Source organism: Schistocerca serialis, chromosome 1 (assembly GCF_023864345.2).
Source record: "Schistocerca serialis cubense isolate TAMUIC-IGC-003099 chromosome 1, iqSchSeri2.2, whole genome shotgun sequence".
Lineage (NCBI taxonomy): Eukaryota > Metazoa > Arthropoda > Insecta > Orthoptera > Acrididae > Schistocerca > Schistocerca serialis.
In genome coordinates, this window is record NC_064638.1 from 1274579858 (window position 1) to 1274597242 (window position 17385).

At 45.6% G+C, this 17385-nt stretch overlaps 1 protein-coding gene across 1 annotated transcript in view; it reads left to right on the forward strand.

Annotated features, from left to right (window-relative positions):
- The window catches only part of LOC126456855 (protein 5NUC-like), a 91932-nt gene that overhangs the window by 55836 nt on the left and 18711 nt on the right, over nucleotides 1-17385 (forward strand). The window contains exon 7 of the mRNA XM_050092672.1: nucleotides 646-876. Within this exon, the coding sequence (XP_049948629.1) occupies nucleotides 646-876 (231 nt within the window). The remainder of the gene's footprint in view (nucleotides 1-645; nucleotides 877-17385) is intronic.

Genomic DNA, 17385 nt, shown 5'->3' on the forward strand with positions numbered 1-17385 from the left:
CCTGTGGTCAGCTGCATCCACCTGTGTGCTGATTGGCTGCTCCTGTGCTCAGTGGCTGCTTCCATAGAACCTGCTTGCTGATTGGCTGCTGTCATACTGTGGCCATGAAACCCGTGTGTTGATTGGCTGTTACACCACTATACTGTAAACAGCTGTCACATTCACGGCTCAAAATTTGCAAGTACTTGTTTATTGTGGCTATGTACAATATTCCTCATCTGGGGCACCACATGTAGAGGATTGCCTACTTTGTTTCTTCGTTTGTTGTCCTCGGTGTCGACGTACTGGCTGAAAAAATAGGGGGTGGACGTGCGGTACTATATACTGTAAATGATGTATCTGACAGATGCACAGTTGTGTTTCACAGCCTTTTACTTTCACTTTTCACAACCACCCAATAATACACAGTTATATATATATACTCCAACTACCATTCCAAGTTCAGAGTCCATTAATTCCCATAGTCCGGCCATAATCGTGCCGGAAACCTTCTCACATGAACCACCTGAGTACAAATCGCAGCTCCACCAATGTTCTGCCCTTTTGTACTTAAGTAAGCAATACTACCACTATCTGTATATGTATGTGCTCATCACTATCCCATGACTTCCGTCACCTTAGTATATATAATTTAATACGTTTCAGGTGACTCATTGTATGACCAAACAGTCACCCTCCTGGAAGGTATGCAGACAGCAGTTGCCAAAACGTCTGTCCCACTGACTGGAACTGACAATGTATGTCAGCTGGGAGAATGTCTGCTGGGCAACTTGGTGGCTGATGCAGTGATGTCAGCAGTTTCAACAGCGGAAGAGATCCCGGTAATATTTTCTGTTTTTCCGACATGGACACTGTTCACAAATGTTTCTTTAACAGGTATGCAACTTACAGATTATTATAAATTCCATGTGTGTTTGTACACTGCTGGCCATTAAAATTGCTACACCACGAAGACGATGTGCTACAGATGCAAAATTTAACCAACAGGAAGAAGATGTTATGATATGCAAATGATTAGCTTTTCAGAGCATTCACACAAGGTTGGCACCGGTGGCGATGCCTACAATGTGCTGACATGAAGAAAGTTTTCAACCAATTTCTCATACACAAACAGCAGTTGACCAGCGTTGCCTGGTGAAATGTTGTTGTGATGCCTCATGTAAGGAGGAGGAACGCATACCATCACGTTTCCGACTTTGGTAAAGGTCGGATTGTAGCCTATCGCCATTGCGGTTTATTGTATCGCAACATTGCTGCTCCCGTTGGTCGAGATCCAATAACTGTTAGCAGAATATGGAATCGGTGGGTTCCGGCGGGTAATACGGAACGTCTTGCTGGATTCCAACGGCCTCATATCACTAGCAGTCGAGATGACAGGCATCTTATCTGCATGGCTGTAACGGAACGGGCAGCCACGTCTCGATCCCTGAGTCACCAGATAGGGATGTTTGAAAGACAACAACCATCTGCACGAATAGTTAGATGATGTTTGCAGCAGCATGGACTATCAGCTCGGAGACCATGGCTGCAGCAGTTACCCTTGATGCTGCATCACAGACAGGAGTGCCTGTGATGGTGTACTCAACGATGAACCTGGGTGCACGAATGGCAAAACGTCATTTTTTCTGATGAATCCAGGTTCTGTTTACAGCATCATGGTGTTCACATCATTGTTTGGGGACATCGTGGTGAACACACGTTGGAAGCGTGTATTTGTCATCCTCATACTGGCGTATCACCCGGCGTGATGGTATGGGGTGCCATTGGTTACACCTCTCAGTCACCTCTTGTTCGCATTGACGGCACTTTGAACAGTGGACATTACATTTCAGATGTGTTATGAGCTGTGGCTCTACCCTTCATTCGATCCCTGCAAAACCCTACATTTCAGCAAGATAATGCACGACCGCATGTTGCAGGTCCTGTACGGGCCTTTCTGGATACAGAAAAATGTTCGACTGCTGCACTGGCCAGCACATTCTCCAGATCTCTCACCAATTGAAAATGTCTGGTCAATGGTGGCCGTGCAACTGGCTCGTCACAATACGCCAGTCACTACTCTTGATGAACTGTGGAATCATGTTGAAGCTACATGGGCAGCTGTACCTGTACACACCATCCAAGCTCTGTTTGACTCAATGCCCAGGCATATCAAGGCCATTGTTACGGCCACAGGTGGTTGTTCTGGGTACTGATTTCTCAGGATCTATGCACCCAAATTGCGTGAAAATGTAATCACATGTCAGTTCTAGTATAATATATTTGTCCAATGAATACCCGTTTATCATCTGCATTTCTTCTTGGTGTAGCAATTTTAATGGCCATCAGTGTATATTACATGTAAAAACATTTTATTCTCTTATATCACTAATAGGTCTAACAGTTTAGTCCTATGAATTACATAGATTAGAATTGTTCTTAAAATACATCCTTCAATTCTGGCATTCTCCTGGCCTCAGTTTCCACTACAATACATACTTATGGAAAAGTGGCCTCGCATAGACAGTCAGCAATAGTGAAGCATGAAGGGAATGATGTTTACTTGTAGGTGGTATCAAAGAGTGAGGAAGGTACCATCCAAGTTGCCACACCTTGGGGCTGTGGACAAAGAAAAAACAAAAGTTGTAAGTGATTTTGATCAGTTTGTCATTAGACCATTTTCTTGTTAGCGAAAATCATCCTTTGTACCTTGCTATAGCATGAGATTCATCTCTCTGTGCCTGACAAGAGAGGTAGACTGGCTGATGCAGCTTTTCGGAAGACTTTAATTACGATTTTTCTCAAGTAGATGATCATCTGCTGACACCATTATCAGAAACAGTTTCAAGCTACATCTTTTTAGTGTGATTTGGCGTGTATTATAAACAGATACAAGTACACAGTCACATATTTATAATAAATTGTCTGGAAGTCACATTTTACAGATCTTATTAATCATGTAAGCTCTGCAACTTTTCCGTTACAGACAATAACAGATTTGAGAGAGTTGCAGGCTTCTTGCAATTTGGATGCTTCCAGGCAATGTAAGATCAAATTTTTCTAATATTTCTTTTTGTTTATAATTCATTATATATTTTACTTACTGAAATCACATGATTCTGCTGTCAGTTCTTGTGTCTTCAAAAATGCCAACAATATGAGTCACACTTTCAAATTCACATCATAAAAAAGTTATAAACATTTAAAACTATCTCCCTTGCCTGCTTCTGATGCATTTCTCGTTTACTGCTGCCACCTAACATATTTATTTACAGATCATACTAGCACACTTACAGACAAACATTGACAGCTTCATAAATTACACTGTATCATCTCAAAGCAGGCCACACCAGACTGCAAAAGAGCAGTTACTGTCATCTGGTGTTAAGTCACAGCTACGTGCACAGAAAGAGGATAAATCTTAAGGTTTTCTGGTGATTACGCAGAGGGAATGTGCAGAAAAGCTGAAAATTGGGCCACCTACCAGCAAGGTGTGAGCTGTAGCTCCTGCCCCACTCTCATCTGTCCCCAAGCTTTCCACTTAACTCCATTAATCCCTACATTCACAGTACAGTCTCTCTCTTTCTTTGTTCTACCTCCCACACCTCTCCCAAACCACTCTTTCACCTCATTGTTCTTCTCAACGAATCGACTCCACAAGACACAACACATCCCAGTCAAGTTGCAGCACTGCTGAGGGACAATGAAGGGACAATGTGTGAGTGAGGCTTGGCTATAGTAGAAAATTGAGAAAATGCAGATAAGGAGTAGAAAAATATAAGAAATGAAAAAATATGTTCCTGGAAGCAAAAATATCTGTGGCACACATTGCCTGGAAAAATATCAGAGAAGACAGAAAAAATTGTGCTGCCAGTACTTTTTTGTCAACACAGCTACACAGGTAGGCATCAGCAACTATTAACTCTTTCATTTTAAATATATCTTTTTATTCCTGTTCAATAAATTTTGCATCACTCTTTAGATAGAATTCCAGAGGAGCTATTCTCTCCTGTTGTGTCTCTCATATTATTTCCTTCCAGCTATATTTACAATTTGTGCTTTAAGTTTTGGCAAACAGGTCTTCTACATGTATGTACATACTCCACAAACCACCATACAGTGCATGGTGGAGGGCATCTTGCACTACTGCTACTCATTCCATTTCCTGTACTACTCACAGATGGAGCATGAGCCCTAATTTATTTTATCTTGTCTTTAAGGTGAGTTGATGGCAGTAGGATCATTCTGCAGTCTGTCACAAATGCTAGTTCTCTAAACTTTTTCAATAGTGTTTTGTGTAAAGAACATCTTCTTCCATTCAGGAATACCCAGTGGAGTTGACTGAGCATTTCCATAATACTAGTGTGTTGATCAAATCTGCCAGTAACAAATCTGTTAGCACGAATCTGAATTTCTTCAACGTTTTCCTTTAATATGGCCTGGTAGGGCGCCCAAAAACTCAAGTGGTTCCCAGGAGCGGGTCGCACAAATGTTCTGTACGCAGTCTCCTGTATCAAATTGTCCCAATAAACTGACATTGATCATTTGTCTTCCCTACAACTGACCTTACTTGCTTGTTCCATTTAATAATACTGTGCAACATTACACCTAGATTTTTAGTCAGTGTGACTGTGTCAAGCAGCACACCACTAATACTGTATTCAAACATTATACCCTTGATTTTCCTACTCGTCTGCATCAGTTTACATTTTTCCACATTTATAATGAGCTATCATTTATCACACCAAACATAAATTCTGTCCAAATTGTCCTGCATCCTCTTAAAGACACTTAAAAGATGACACTGTCCCATACACTACAGTGTCATCAGCAAAGATTTGCAGACTGATACTCATCCTATCTGTCATAAGTGAAGAAATTGTGTAAGCCATCTTTAAATGTTTCATATACTTTTCAGTGTGTACAGTTCTCTCTTTAGGTTTGTTGTATTCATGATCTGTCATATTTTACTACTATGTCCAGGGGAATTAACTGCATACTTTTTGATTTTTCTGAAATCAAAATAATGTGCTTAGGCAGTGGAGTAATTTCAGAAAATTCTGGTAGGGTCCTAGGTTATAATTTTGTCTGCAACTTCATTCAGTCATTCACACATGTTGTTCTGTAAATCCTACCATCAAGGTGAGGGGTGTGGAACAAGTCAAGTTATAAATTAGGAGATAGAAGCAGGCTTCACAGATTCCATCTGTCACTACACTAACAACAAATTATTGTTCAGCTGCAATCTCAAAATCTCTTCGAACAACAAATTGTTGACTGTTGTTACTGTACACACATAGTTAATTATGAGAATTATACAAGGACTCAAAAATCTAAGTACCATTTTTAACTCAATTAATATTTATGAATGTGTCCCTGCATTTCTGAGCTCAGAAATGTGTTGGAAGGACATAAAACTAATCAGTTCATATGTAAAATGATCGCGTGATCAAAATTTCATGTAGCTGCTTTTTACAGACAAAGAATGTTGGTCACAAAATGTGTGCTTCAGAAACACTGTATATCCTCCAGACTTGGCTGGATGGTGGATATGGTGGATATTTCTCACAGAAAAGATGCGATTTTTTTGATACGTATCCTCTGCATATTGTAAACAGGAACCATGAAGTCTCCTGCAAGGTCACTTGTTTTGACATCCATGTGTTGGTGCCTTATTCTGGCCACAGGAAGTTTTTGAAGTTACTTCCTCTAAACAAAAATTTTAATATTAATTACTGGCTAAACTGTTTGCCATGTAAAGAAATGGAAGAGGTATTTTCCTTTGCAAGTTACATACATCTTCTGTGGGGGACATTTCTGTATACATCAAAAAGTAACCACATACAAGAGTTGTTCAAAAAATAAGGTGACTTTTCAAACTGTGCAGGCAACGTACATTTTATTATCAATCTTTTGCTTTTTGTTATGTTGGAACACATGTTCTCAAAACATGTTCACAGTTCCAAGTGTACAGCATACTTCATTTGTTTTTGACAGATAGAAAGGTTAGATGTGTTTTAGTGTGCTCAGCAATTATCGATTATAACTAAAAAAAATGTTTATGAGTGATACAAGCTCTTCAAGACGGGCAAGAAGATGCCAATGATGAACCTTACTTTGGACACCCTAGCACTTCAACAACAGATGATAAAGTCAATGCTCTCAAGGAAATTGTTTTAGAAAATCATTGAATTACCGTAAGAGAAGTCACTGAGGTTATTGACAAATTGGGTGGCTCATGTCAAGCAATTTTTTCAGATGTTTTGGGCATTAGATGTGTGTCAGCGAAGTTTGTTCCAAAACCTCTCAATTTTGAGCAGAAGAACCTTCGCATGAGAATTGCTCAGGAGCACTTGAATGACATCAATGATGATCCCAATTTGCTCACAAGGGTCATAACTGATGACAAAACATGGGTTTATGGTTATGATGTCAAAAGCAAAGCCCAATCGTCCCAATGGAAGCATTCTGGAGAGCCAAGACTGGAAAAGAACACCAAGTTTGATCAAATGTCAAAGTTTTGCTCTCTGTTTTTTTCAATTACCGTGGTGTAGTGCATCATGAATCTTTGCCTCAAGGTTGTACAGTCAATAAGGAGTATTACCTTGACATTATGTGCCATTTGCGAGAAGCAATAAGCAGAAAACATCCGGAATTGTGGAAAAACAATTCATGGCTTTTGCATTATGACAATGCACCTGCTCATTCATCATTGCTTGTGAGAGATGTTTTGGCCAAAAACAATATGACAATCATGCCTCAGCCACCGTATTCACCAGATTTGGCCCCCTGCAACTTTTTCCTGCTCCCAAAACTGATGAGACCTATGAGAGGATGAAGATTTTCAATGATTGAGGAAATAAAAACTGCTCACTGGAAGTACTCAAGACTGTACCAAAGAGTGGTTATGAGAAGTGCTTCGAGGATTGGAAGAAGTGTTGGCACAAGTGCATTGTAACTGAGGGGGACTACTTTGAAGGGGACAATATGAATGTTGATGAATAAATAAATATTTTTCCATAAAAATATAAAGTCGCCTTATGTTTTGAGCACAGCTCATATATTCTCTGCCTGTCAGAAAAAGTGAAGCATCCAGAAGACATTGTTTGATGTTATACATATGTGTGCACATACACACCATCAACAGGTATGTAAATTATTGTAGTTGCAATACTCTGTGACAGATAGAATGGCCAAGGGGTCTGAACAGCATTAGATGTTGAGTGGCCACTGTGAAGGACAAGGAGATCATGTGCATTCATGTGAGGCAGCCTTTTCAGAATCTGACAGAGTTTGAAACAGATCTCATTGTGGGCCTCTATTTGGCCAGCTAGTCAAATCATGTAATATCTAGATTTTTTGGGTATTTTGATGTGATAGTGGCCCATAGTGGACTGTATGGGAATGTGAAGGCAGTGCATCATTGCTCAGTAACTAGCAGCAACCAGACAAGGAAATTAACATCCCATGCATAGGCCTGCCATTAACACCACAACATAAACATCTGCATTTGGAATTGTTCTGTGACTGGGAAGTATGGACTACTGATGAGTAGCATCTCATTGAGTTCCTCCTCTAATGTTTTGGAGACATAAAGCAGTGTTACCCTTGGCATCACACTGTGGGAGCCATTGGGCAGAACTTCAGGTCATGGCTGGTATTGATTGAGGGAGCTCTGATGGTATAATGGTATGTCAAGGAAAACCTGTATCCTCAATGTGTCAATATTCATATGGCAGAATCAGGGTGCCATTTTTCAACAGAACAATGCTCATCCACATATGGCCCATTTCTCCTCGAACTGTCTGTGTAATGTTGAGGTAATCCCATGGCCAGTGAGAGCCCCACATCTGTCCTCATTAGAACACGTGTTGGTCCAGCTCGGACACCAACTCTGTCCCACCACCAGTATCCACGGTATCACGGACCAGTTACAACAGTTGGCCAGCTTGCCTCGGGAAAGGATACAATGACCTTATGACATCCTTCCCAACTAAAACAGTGCAAGCATCCAGGCCACAGGGGAGTGTAACATCATGCCGACACATGGGCTAATATTGACAAGGTCTTTGGAAAACTGACTTGATTTTGTAAAGCCTGAATTAACATCACATACCCTCTCAACCCATTAAGTTTCATTTAATTTCCTCCTCTCTTTCTGGGTGCTTCACTGCTTTTGTCAGGCAGTGTATATACTGTGTTGTCTCCACCTGAAAAGTTACAGTAATGTTAGATACATGCGATAGCTATCATGTCCACACACCATCCTCAATCTGTACAAATAGCTTTTGCCTGTACTGAAAGTACTGGATATAAGCTTGAGGTGGATGCTTGGGTCAGTTACTCCAAACAACACCTTATTATCAGTAGTTCATTTATTCACCTCTTTACGCAAGCAAGGCTTACAAAGAACTGGATGGTGGAACTGCACAAAGATAATGTTTAGCTTAGTTTGAAGACGATACTCAGTTCGATACTGGTGACGACCTCATCGGCACCACAGTCTCCACCCCCCCCCCTCCCCACCCCCTGCCGTACGGAGTACTCTTGAGAGGCCGGGGGGAGGGGTTGACTATGGCTTTGGCATGGGTGGTTCGCAGGAGCCGGACCACAGTCAGCTCGACAGCGTCGTCGGGGAGCCAAGTGGGTAGATGTCGTGAAGGAAGGTCCGGCCACCGAACCTGGAAGTTGTTGAAGCGCACCAGGCCTCATACTGGGCATGCTGGTTGAGTGGCGACAGGTAGGCAGGCAGTTTGTGGGAGGAACGGAGCGACGACGATGATGTCTACAGTGGGCGTGGCCAAAATATGAAGCATGTCCAAGTCGACGTCGGGCGAGAGGGGAACACATTTCACCAGGTGGCAGGGAATGGCGGAGGTTGTGTCATGAGCACCAGATGATGGGAAACACACAACGAACAGTGTATCATCACGTAGTATTATGGAAATGTCATGGATTATGTCTGAGGGAACAGGCACAAACACCTCGAGCGAGGGCACATTCAAGATGGGGGGGCGTGAGAAACCTCGACAGGGCGAGGCAGGCGAAGGGACCGACGAAGGGCCAGGGGGCGAGGGCAAGATCATAGGTAAGCTCGACATGGGGAGCATGGGGTCACTCGACGGAGTGCGTGAGACCGCAGCAGGGAGCGAGGTTGGAGGAGAGCTCGACGAATGAAGCTGGAGGTCACTCGATTGAGTGTGTAAGTCTGACCTGGAGGGAGTGGTCAGAGCATCGTGAGCAACGACAGTGAGTGGCTGGTCGTAGCCTGAAGGGGGGTAGAAGAAGGCTTGACATGAGCAGGCTTACCTCTGTTGATAGAGACTGTGACAGCTGAATCTTTTATCTGGATGTCATAGGTGTTGGCTGAGCGCTGGAGAACTCGGTACGGGCCAGTATATGGAGGTTGGAGGGGAGCACGGACAGTGTCATCTCGGAGCATGACATATTCGCAATTGTCCAGAGATTTCAGGATGTGAACCTTAGGGTGGGAGTGGCTGGCAGGCAGAGGGATATGGAGGTTGATGAAGTCGCGTCTGACACAGTCCGCGAAGGAAGGTAAGTCAGACTGAGGGAGAGAAGCGGAAGGGTCACAAGTTCGCCAGGGAGAACAGTGTTCTGGCCGTATACGAACTCGGCTATTGTGCCCTTGAGGTCTTCCTTATAGATCGCACGAATGCCGAGTAGCACAAGGGGAAGGGCTTCCGTCCATAGAGAGTCGTGGCATCGAAGAGCCGTCTTGAAAGTGTGGTGCCAGTGCTCAACTAGCCCGTTACTTTGCGGGTGATATGCTGTGGTATCGATGCGCCAGATGCCGCAGATGTTACAAATCTCATTGAACAGGACTGACTCAAATTGTCTGCCCTGGTCAGTCGTGATGATAGCTGGACATCCAAAACGCGATACCCATGACTCGACGAAAGCTCGAGCAACAGTTTCTGCCGTAATATTGGGGAGGGGGCCAGCCTCGACCCAGCGAGTTGTTCGATCGATAGACGAGAGAACATAATGAGACCTGTTAGAGGAGGGGAGAGGGCCGACAATGTCAATATGAATATACTGGAAACGTCCAGGAGGGATCGAAAAGGCGCCGAGGGGGGGTGAAGTGTGCTTGTGTACTTGGCAGCATTGGCACACGACGCAGGAGCGTGCCCATTGCTGGCAGTCCTTGTTGACATTTCTCCCACAAAGCGCTCCGCAACGAGGTGGGCGGATGCAGGAACACCAGGGTGGGCTAAATTATGCAGTGCGTTGAAGACAGCTCGACGGAGCTTGGTTGGGATGAGGGGGCATAACGTGCCCGTACTGTCGTCACACCAGATCTCACCAGAAATGCCAGGGAAGGTGGTGTGGACGAAGTGTAGTGAAGAGGTGGAGTCTGAAATCAAGTCCTGTGTGTCCTCATCGGCGGGTTGGAGGTTAGGCAGTTCAGAGAGGTCTAACAACGAATGAACGGGGTTGACTCGTGAAAGGAAATCAGTGACTATATTGTCATCACCCATTATGTGTCTGACATCAGTGGTGAACTGAGATATGAAGTCCACGTATCTGAAGCGGCGAGAAGGTGGGTCCGCTGGTGGGTTTGTAATGGCCGCAGCCAGGGGTTTGTGGTCCGTTAAAACATAGAAAGGGTGTCCCCCAATGTCAGTCTTAAAATGGTTGATCGCTTCGTAGACCGCGAGCAACTCCCTGTCAAATGCGGAATATTTCCGTTGTGCGTTGGTGAGGTTGCGCGAGAAGAACTGCAGAGGTGAAGTCTGGCCGTCGATTTCTGGCTAAGGACAGTGCCGATGGCGGTATCGCTCGCATTTGTCGTGATGAAAAGCTGGGCATTGGGATGAGGATGCACGATGGTGCATACCTCGGCAAGAACACTTGAGGGCAGTGAAAGAGTCAGTCATAGCAGGGGTCCATGGAACAGTCTGAGATCCAGAAGTGTGGGTGCCTGCCAAGGCATCCATCAGTGGAGCCTGAATCTCTGCAGCCCGAGGTAGATGTCGGCGATAATAATTAACCATCCCCAGAAAGTGCCAGAGCTCTTTGAATGACGCAGGTCTGGGTAGGTTTAGTATTGTTTGTACCTTCTCAGGGGGTGGTGAAATGCCGTCGGCAGAGACCCGAAAACCAAGAAAAGTGACAGCGGGTTGATGTAGCTGCAATTTGTCCTGGTTGGTCTCGATGCCTGCTGCTGCAAAAGTGTTCATAACAGTTTGCACATGTCGAATGTTGTCCTCGATGGAGGAGCTGAACACAAGAATGTCATCAAGGTATGCAAAGCAGAATTTTAGGTTGAATAGCGCTTCGTTGATGAAGCATTGCCAGGTCTGGGTTGCGTTATTCAGACCGAAGGGCATGAATCGAAACTGAAATAACCCAATTGGGGTGGTGATTGCTGTCTTCTCGATGTCTTCAGGTGCCATGGGGATCTGGTGGTAGGCCCGTTTGCAATGACCGAGAACGTGGTCGCACCTGCGAGGGAATTGGTAAAGTCGGCAACATTGGGTATGGGGTAGGTGTCCATTATTGTTCATGCATTTAGTCGACGGTAGTCTCCGCACATGCATCATGACCTGTCTTTCTTGGGTGTCATATGAATGGGCGTAGACCAGCTACTGCCAGAGGGTTCAATGACGCCGGATCTTAGAAGTTCAAAAATCTGCTTTTTAAGGTCGGAGAGGCACTCGGGTCAAAGTTGACGTGGTTTACTGGAGATCGGAGGGCCTGGCGTGAGGCGAAGCTTGTGAACCGTGCCATTGGTGATGACAGAAATGTTGCCGGCGCCATGGTAGGAGGCTTGTTTACAATGTGTGGCAGGTGGGGCAGACGAAGCATGGTCGTGGTGTTCGGAGCCACTCGGTGGATCCGACAGGAGCCGAGGCGGTGAAGTGTCCCAGGAGTCAATGTGACAAGATGGCCACCTGCCCGAAGCAGTGGTACCATGGTCACGTGAGCTCAGTAGAGCTCGTGAAGCATTAGTGAGTCCATTGTCCGAGGGCATGGCCTGTGGCAGCACGGTCGCAGGCGAAGCAGTAGGTGCGAGTGCACTGTTTTTGTTGTGAGTGGCGGTTGCACAGCGGCACGCAGGATCCGAAGTTGCATAGTTTGAGGTGCTGTCCGTGAGGAAAGGGGTAGGAGCTGTCAGTTCGGGAACACGTGATGCTGGTTGCGCATGCGCACTCGTGTCTGGCCGAGTGTCAAATGCTGCTGTGTTAGGGGGGTGTGGTCCTGTGGAACTGTCAGTACATATTATGGTAGATTTGATAGCACAGTTGCGAGGGGCAGTGGGAGGTAAGCACATGGAGGCTCGATTGCTGGGACTACAAGCAGATTCGGCGCACTTACTGACCTTGCTGCAGTGTCTGTAATTCCTTTGCTGCACCGGAGAGCTGGAGCTGAGTTGCGTGGAGCCGGAGGGAGAGCTCAAAGTTTTCCTTGCGTATGCGAGTGACATTTTCCAGCTCGACAAGGCACTTGTGCGTTGTTCCTTGTAACATCGTCGACAGAGACGAGCCTGTACGGATGAGATGAGCCCGGACCGACGTGTGAGATGGGGGTTTGTTGGACGGAGCACAGGGGAAGTGAGTTTTGGACGGGTGATGAAACACAGTGTTTTGCACTAGGTTCAGTGAAAGTTTGTGGTGTCGCAAGAAGTCAATGCCTAGAATAGGTTCCTCAATGTTGCACACTAAAAAAGTCCACTCGAGTTTGCAGTTTGTGGAGAGTGAGACAACGTGTGAGGTGGAACCCGAGCATTGTAGTTTAGTTGAATTCACAGCTTGCAGTGAAGTATGATGAGGGCGGATGTTCAACGACACTAAGGATGTAGGCAGCAGCGAAACATTGGCGCCTGTGTCCACTAGGAGAAAGTATCCCGCTGAAATGTCTTTAATATAAAGTCGTCCGTAATTATCCAATTGTTCCCAGACAGAATGGAGCACTGGGAGGTGCCTGTCATGTTGTGCGCAGGAGGTGGCACCCGGACCTACCTGCGATTGGCATTTGGGAAGCAGCAGGGTGGTCTGCAGTTCCATGCCGCTTCACCAAACTGTGTGTGGAAGTAACAGTAAGGGTAGTGTGGTTGCATTTCCTGCGGAACGTTCGTTGCCAGTGGCGGTGGCCAAGGTTCAGTGGCGCAGCAGGTTTGGTTGCAGGAGGGGGCGTGACCGAGTGCGGAGTCGGTGATGTCCCAGCTGCTTGTTTACTGCTTGCTGGAGCGAGCGGAACAGTCAGTACAGTACGGCCTCTGCCATGGGACAAAGAGCCTGAACCTGAGACTTGCCAGGTAGGCAGTGGCTGGCGAAATAGAGCAATGATGCATTATGTAGTTTGTCAGCAATTGTCATTCATTGCTCGACAGGTTCGGGAGACCTCTGAGCCAGAGCAAAGCGGATGTGAGGAGATAGTTTATCTGACCAGATGGCGAGGAGAGCTGTGTGGGAGAGTAGATCGTCACTGACCAGGGCCAGAAGACGTCTCCAGAGTTGGGAAGATTTGTCATTGCCTAGTTGCTCGATGTGGAGCACTTGCCGTATTGCTGTCTCAGTTGAGTGCACAAGCCTACGTAGAGCTGTCTTTTTGGCTAGAGTGTACCGGGTAGCTGAGTCTGGGGCATCGACCAGGTCAGCAATCAAGTCCTCCTGGTCGTACAAGTGGGTAATAAGGCACAGAAATCTGGTTGATTCCTCGAGTTTGAAATGGTCGAACACTTTGTCCACAATTCTGAACCAGGTTGTTGCCCTGTCGGGATTGAACAGCGGCAGCGTCAGGAAGCGTTGTAGAATGTTCGGAAGAACAGGTTGAGTTGAATTCGTCGGGGCACTGCCTGAAACGAGCTGCTGTTGCTGCAGTATTCCAGGAGAGTTTGTCTCCAGGGTATATGGTGATGAAGGTTGGTCGGGTGGCAGCGTGAAGGTGATACGTTGTGGTTGAGTGCGATCTGTCACGACATGGAAGGGCGATGCGGGTGAGACACCATAATGTGTCAATTGCAGTTGCGGAGGTTCAACACGTTGCGGGTCTGTTCGGATTGACGTTTCATGGAAGACCAATGCGGATGAGGCACCGAGATGTGCTGAGAATGGGAGCGGAAGCTCGACTGGAGCCGGCACGGGGGTGACAGGTGAGAAAAAGTTCAAAGTTTGAAAACGCGTGTCAGTCCGCGGAAAACTCGACGTGCAATCAGAGTCGGAGCCACCTGTGTTGCAGGGAGGCTATGGAGGTGCGGGCTGTCCAGAAGCACAGTGAGGAAAATGAGTGGCACGTCAGCCGGAATGTGTGAATGTTCACTGTTCATAGCCACTCCATTCAAAACGGTGTGTGGATAAGGTGAATGTCGTGGCACAAAACACTGAGGCATAGCAGTAGGACGGAGATGGAGGTCAGGCACAGATAACAAGCTATTGTTCCTGTTGCATGCCAAGGTACTGAAGCAAGAATGCATGTGCTGATGCTGAACGAGGCAGGCACGGGTGTGGTCGGATGCTGAAGAGGTTGACCTGTGAACAAAGCAGTTCTGGCCACGTGGCAGGAATCTGCACGGTACTGCATGGATTGCGGCGTGGCAAATCATTGTCCTGCTGGTGGTAGGTTGTCCAACGAAGCATTTGCAGAAATCGGCATTGGTCCCCCACTGCACGGAGATCCATAAGAGGTAACTGCACCGTCGATGAGGGAGGGCACATGTGGTGGGAACAAAGGCGACTGATAGCAGGAGTCATGCACACTCCTAACCTCACTTATTGTTGCAGGCTCAAAAAGGTCCGGCGAAATCAGCGTAATCGTCGAGTGAGAGGCATCGTGTGGCAATTGTGGCGGGTGTACATTGCCCGCAACACGATGCATGTCGATCTCAAAATCCGGCGTTAGGCCAAAGCCATTGTTTGAATGTTGTTTTGATGTAATACACACGAAAAAAACTGATGCGGAGGCCGCAGACACAGTAAAATGGCGAAAACGGAAGATGTTACAACTAGGGGTCACCAGTGAGATGGATGCTCAGGTCAGTTAGTCCAAACAACACCTTATTGTCAGGAGCTTATTTATTCACCTCTTTACACAAGCAAGACTTACAAAGAACTGGCCGACAGAACTGCAAAAAGATAATGTTTGGCTTAGCTCAAAGACGATACTCAGATCGATACCTCATCGGTGCCACAAGCTCACATCAGTACAAAATCTTAATATTCATGGAGGAACACTTCCATTTCAACCAGAGCCTCCTCTCTCTCTCTCTCTCTCTCTCTCTCTCTCTCTCTCTCTCTCTCTCTCTCTCTCTCTCTCTCTCTCTCTCTCTGTCTCTCCCCCCTTCCCCCTCCCTCTCCCCTTCTGTCCTTCCTTCTCTCTCTCCTCTCCATCCCCCCCTCACACACATAGTCCCCCCCACAAATACACACACGACGATTAGAATTTCATCGTTATGCAAACTTATTTTTGGTACAGAGAGAAGCCGTTTCTACAAATGAAGAACATTCATGTGCCTAACATTACTGGAACTTTTCAGGTGGAGATTGCAACACAGCACACTCAAACTTTGAGAAAGAGGGACATGAGAGAAACACCTAAAGATGGCACAGACATTTGGCTATAGAATAATGACTACAGAATGAGTGGTGATGAGGTGGTATCAGGAAAACATTGTGGCAAAAAGAGTAGGCACAAGGTCTTCCAGAAGAACTACAACTTGACAAGACTTTAGGATTGTGCTACTGGCTCTGAAGAAGGGACAGGTGGTGGAAGCAGAAATCTTGGCAGATTTTAGATACGGAGTGTCACCACAAACCCTCTAGAACAGATTACTGGAAGCCTGATTGAGATTTTGAGCTGTCGTATGTCACTGACTGCTACACTATGCTACAAACAACAAAGGCTCGCATAATTTAGAGCCAGGACCAACTAGGATATTGAGTGGCATTCTGTGGTGTTCAGCAACACCACCCATTGAGCTCATCTGGTGTGCAAAGCTAAGATGTATACTTCCATACCAGCCTCCTACCAGCAGTCTTCATGAAATGACACAGGAGGTGTTTCAGCCATTGCAAAAAATTTCTCAAGATGGAATTCAGAGCCTGTTTGGTTCCATACCTCAGTGAATATAAGGGTATAATCATGCCTTGGGGGGGGGGGGGGGGGTCACACCTCCTACTGATCAATCGATACATCTCTTTAGAATTGCAAGAAAGTTTAATATTTGAATGCCCATTATGTGATGAATGTCTCCACATGTTTGGACTGATCCACCATTCAGTAACACTTTCCAACCCAGTAGGTCATTACCTATATTCCTACACCAAACATGCTCTTGCTTTAGCCAAATAACAATACCACAAACTTATCCTGCTTAACAATAAGTACTGCTCCTACAGGCCTCACATTAAATTTTCGCAACTCTGGTTGCACCCCTCTTTCTACCAGTCCTCAGATTCCAGAATGTTCAGTCCTTAGCTCGTATCCTCCTTGTCCTTGACCAACAGATTACATCTGCCAACCACCAATCCCAACAACTGCGTTCTCAATGTAATTCTTCTTGAAGCCATCCACAAATCTGAACAAAATTACTCACATTAGCTAAGTAAGCATCATAGCCTGCTAACCAAATTTAAAATATCTCAAAAGCCGTATCCCTCTCCCACAACTACCATCCACATCACCACCACCACCACCACCACCACCACCACCAGCAGCAGTAGCAATACACAACCAAAGATCCCTCTCCAAACCTGAGACATCTGTTCTTTTCTTCAGTGCCACACCAAATTCAGTCACACTACACTAGTCAAGGACTTCTTCCCATTCACCTCAAATGCTAATTGGAAATACCACTTCAACATTCAACCCCAACCTACGACCAACAGAATGAACTTCAAACGCTGCCTAAATCAGTTCCAAGTCCAGTTCCAAAAGTCCGCCTTCTCTTCTGCAGAACCACCCTCTTTGGACATTCCAAGAATTCCTAACTTCCAGCATTGTCACACAGCGTCCCTCAGAAACATCATCAAAACCTTGAACTTTACTCAAACCAAATACTAAGCTGTCCCTGACCTGAAGACAGACCACTCTATTATCATCCTCCCCTGTGGAAAAAGGCCCCACCACTGTGATATTTTACCACGAGAAGTAATTGACAGACGGGCTTTGACAACTCTTCGATGTCTCAGCATACAAAACTGTTCCTGACAACTCCATTCCTTCCATCCACACTGAGATGCAGAAAATCTTGAAAACCCTAGGCCCTTCATAAGGACTCACCACTATTTCTATATAATTCCTTATCCGTTCTGAAACATTCACCCTCATCTTCTACTTACTTTTGAAAACACACAAATAAAACCATCCTGGCCGTAACATAATAGCTGGCTTCAGCATTATCACTGAAATTGTGTCTGCCCTGTTACATGATAATCTCCAACA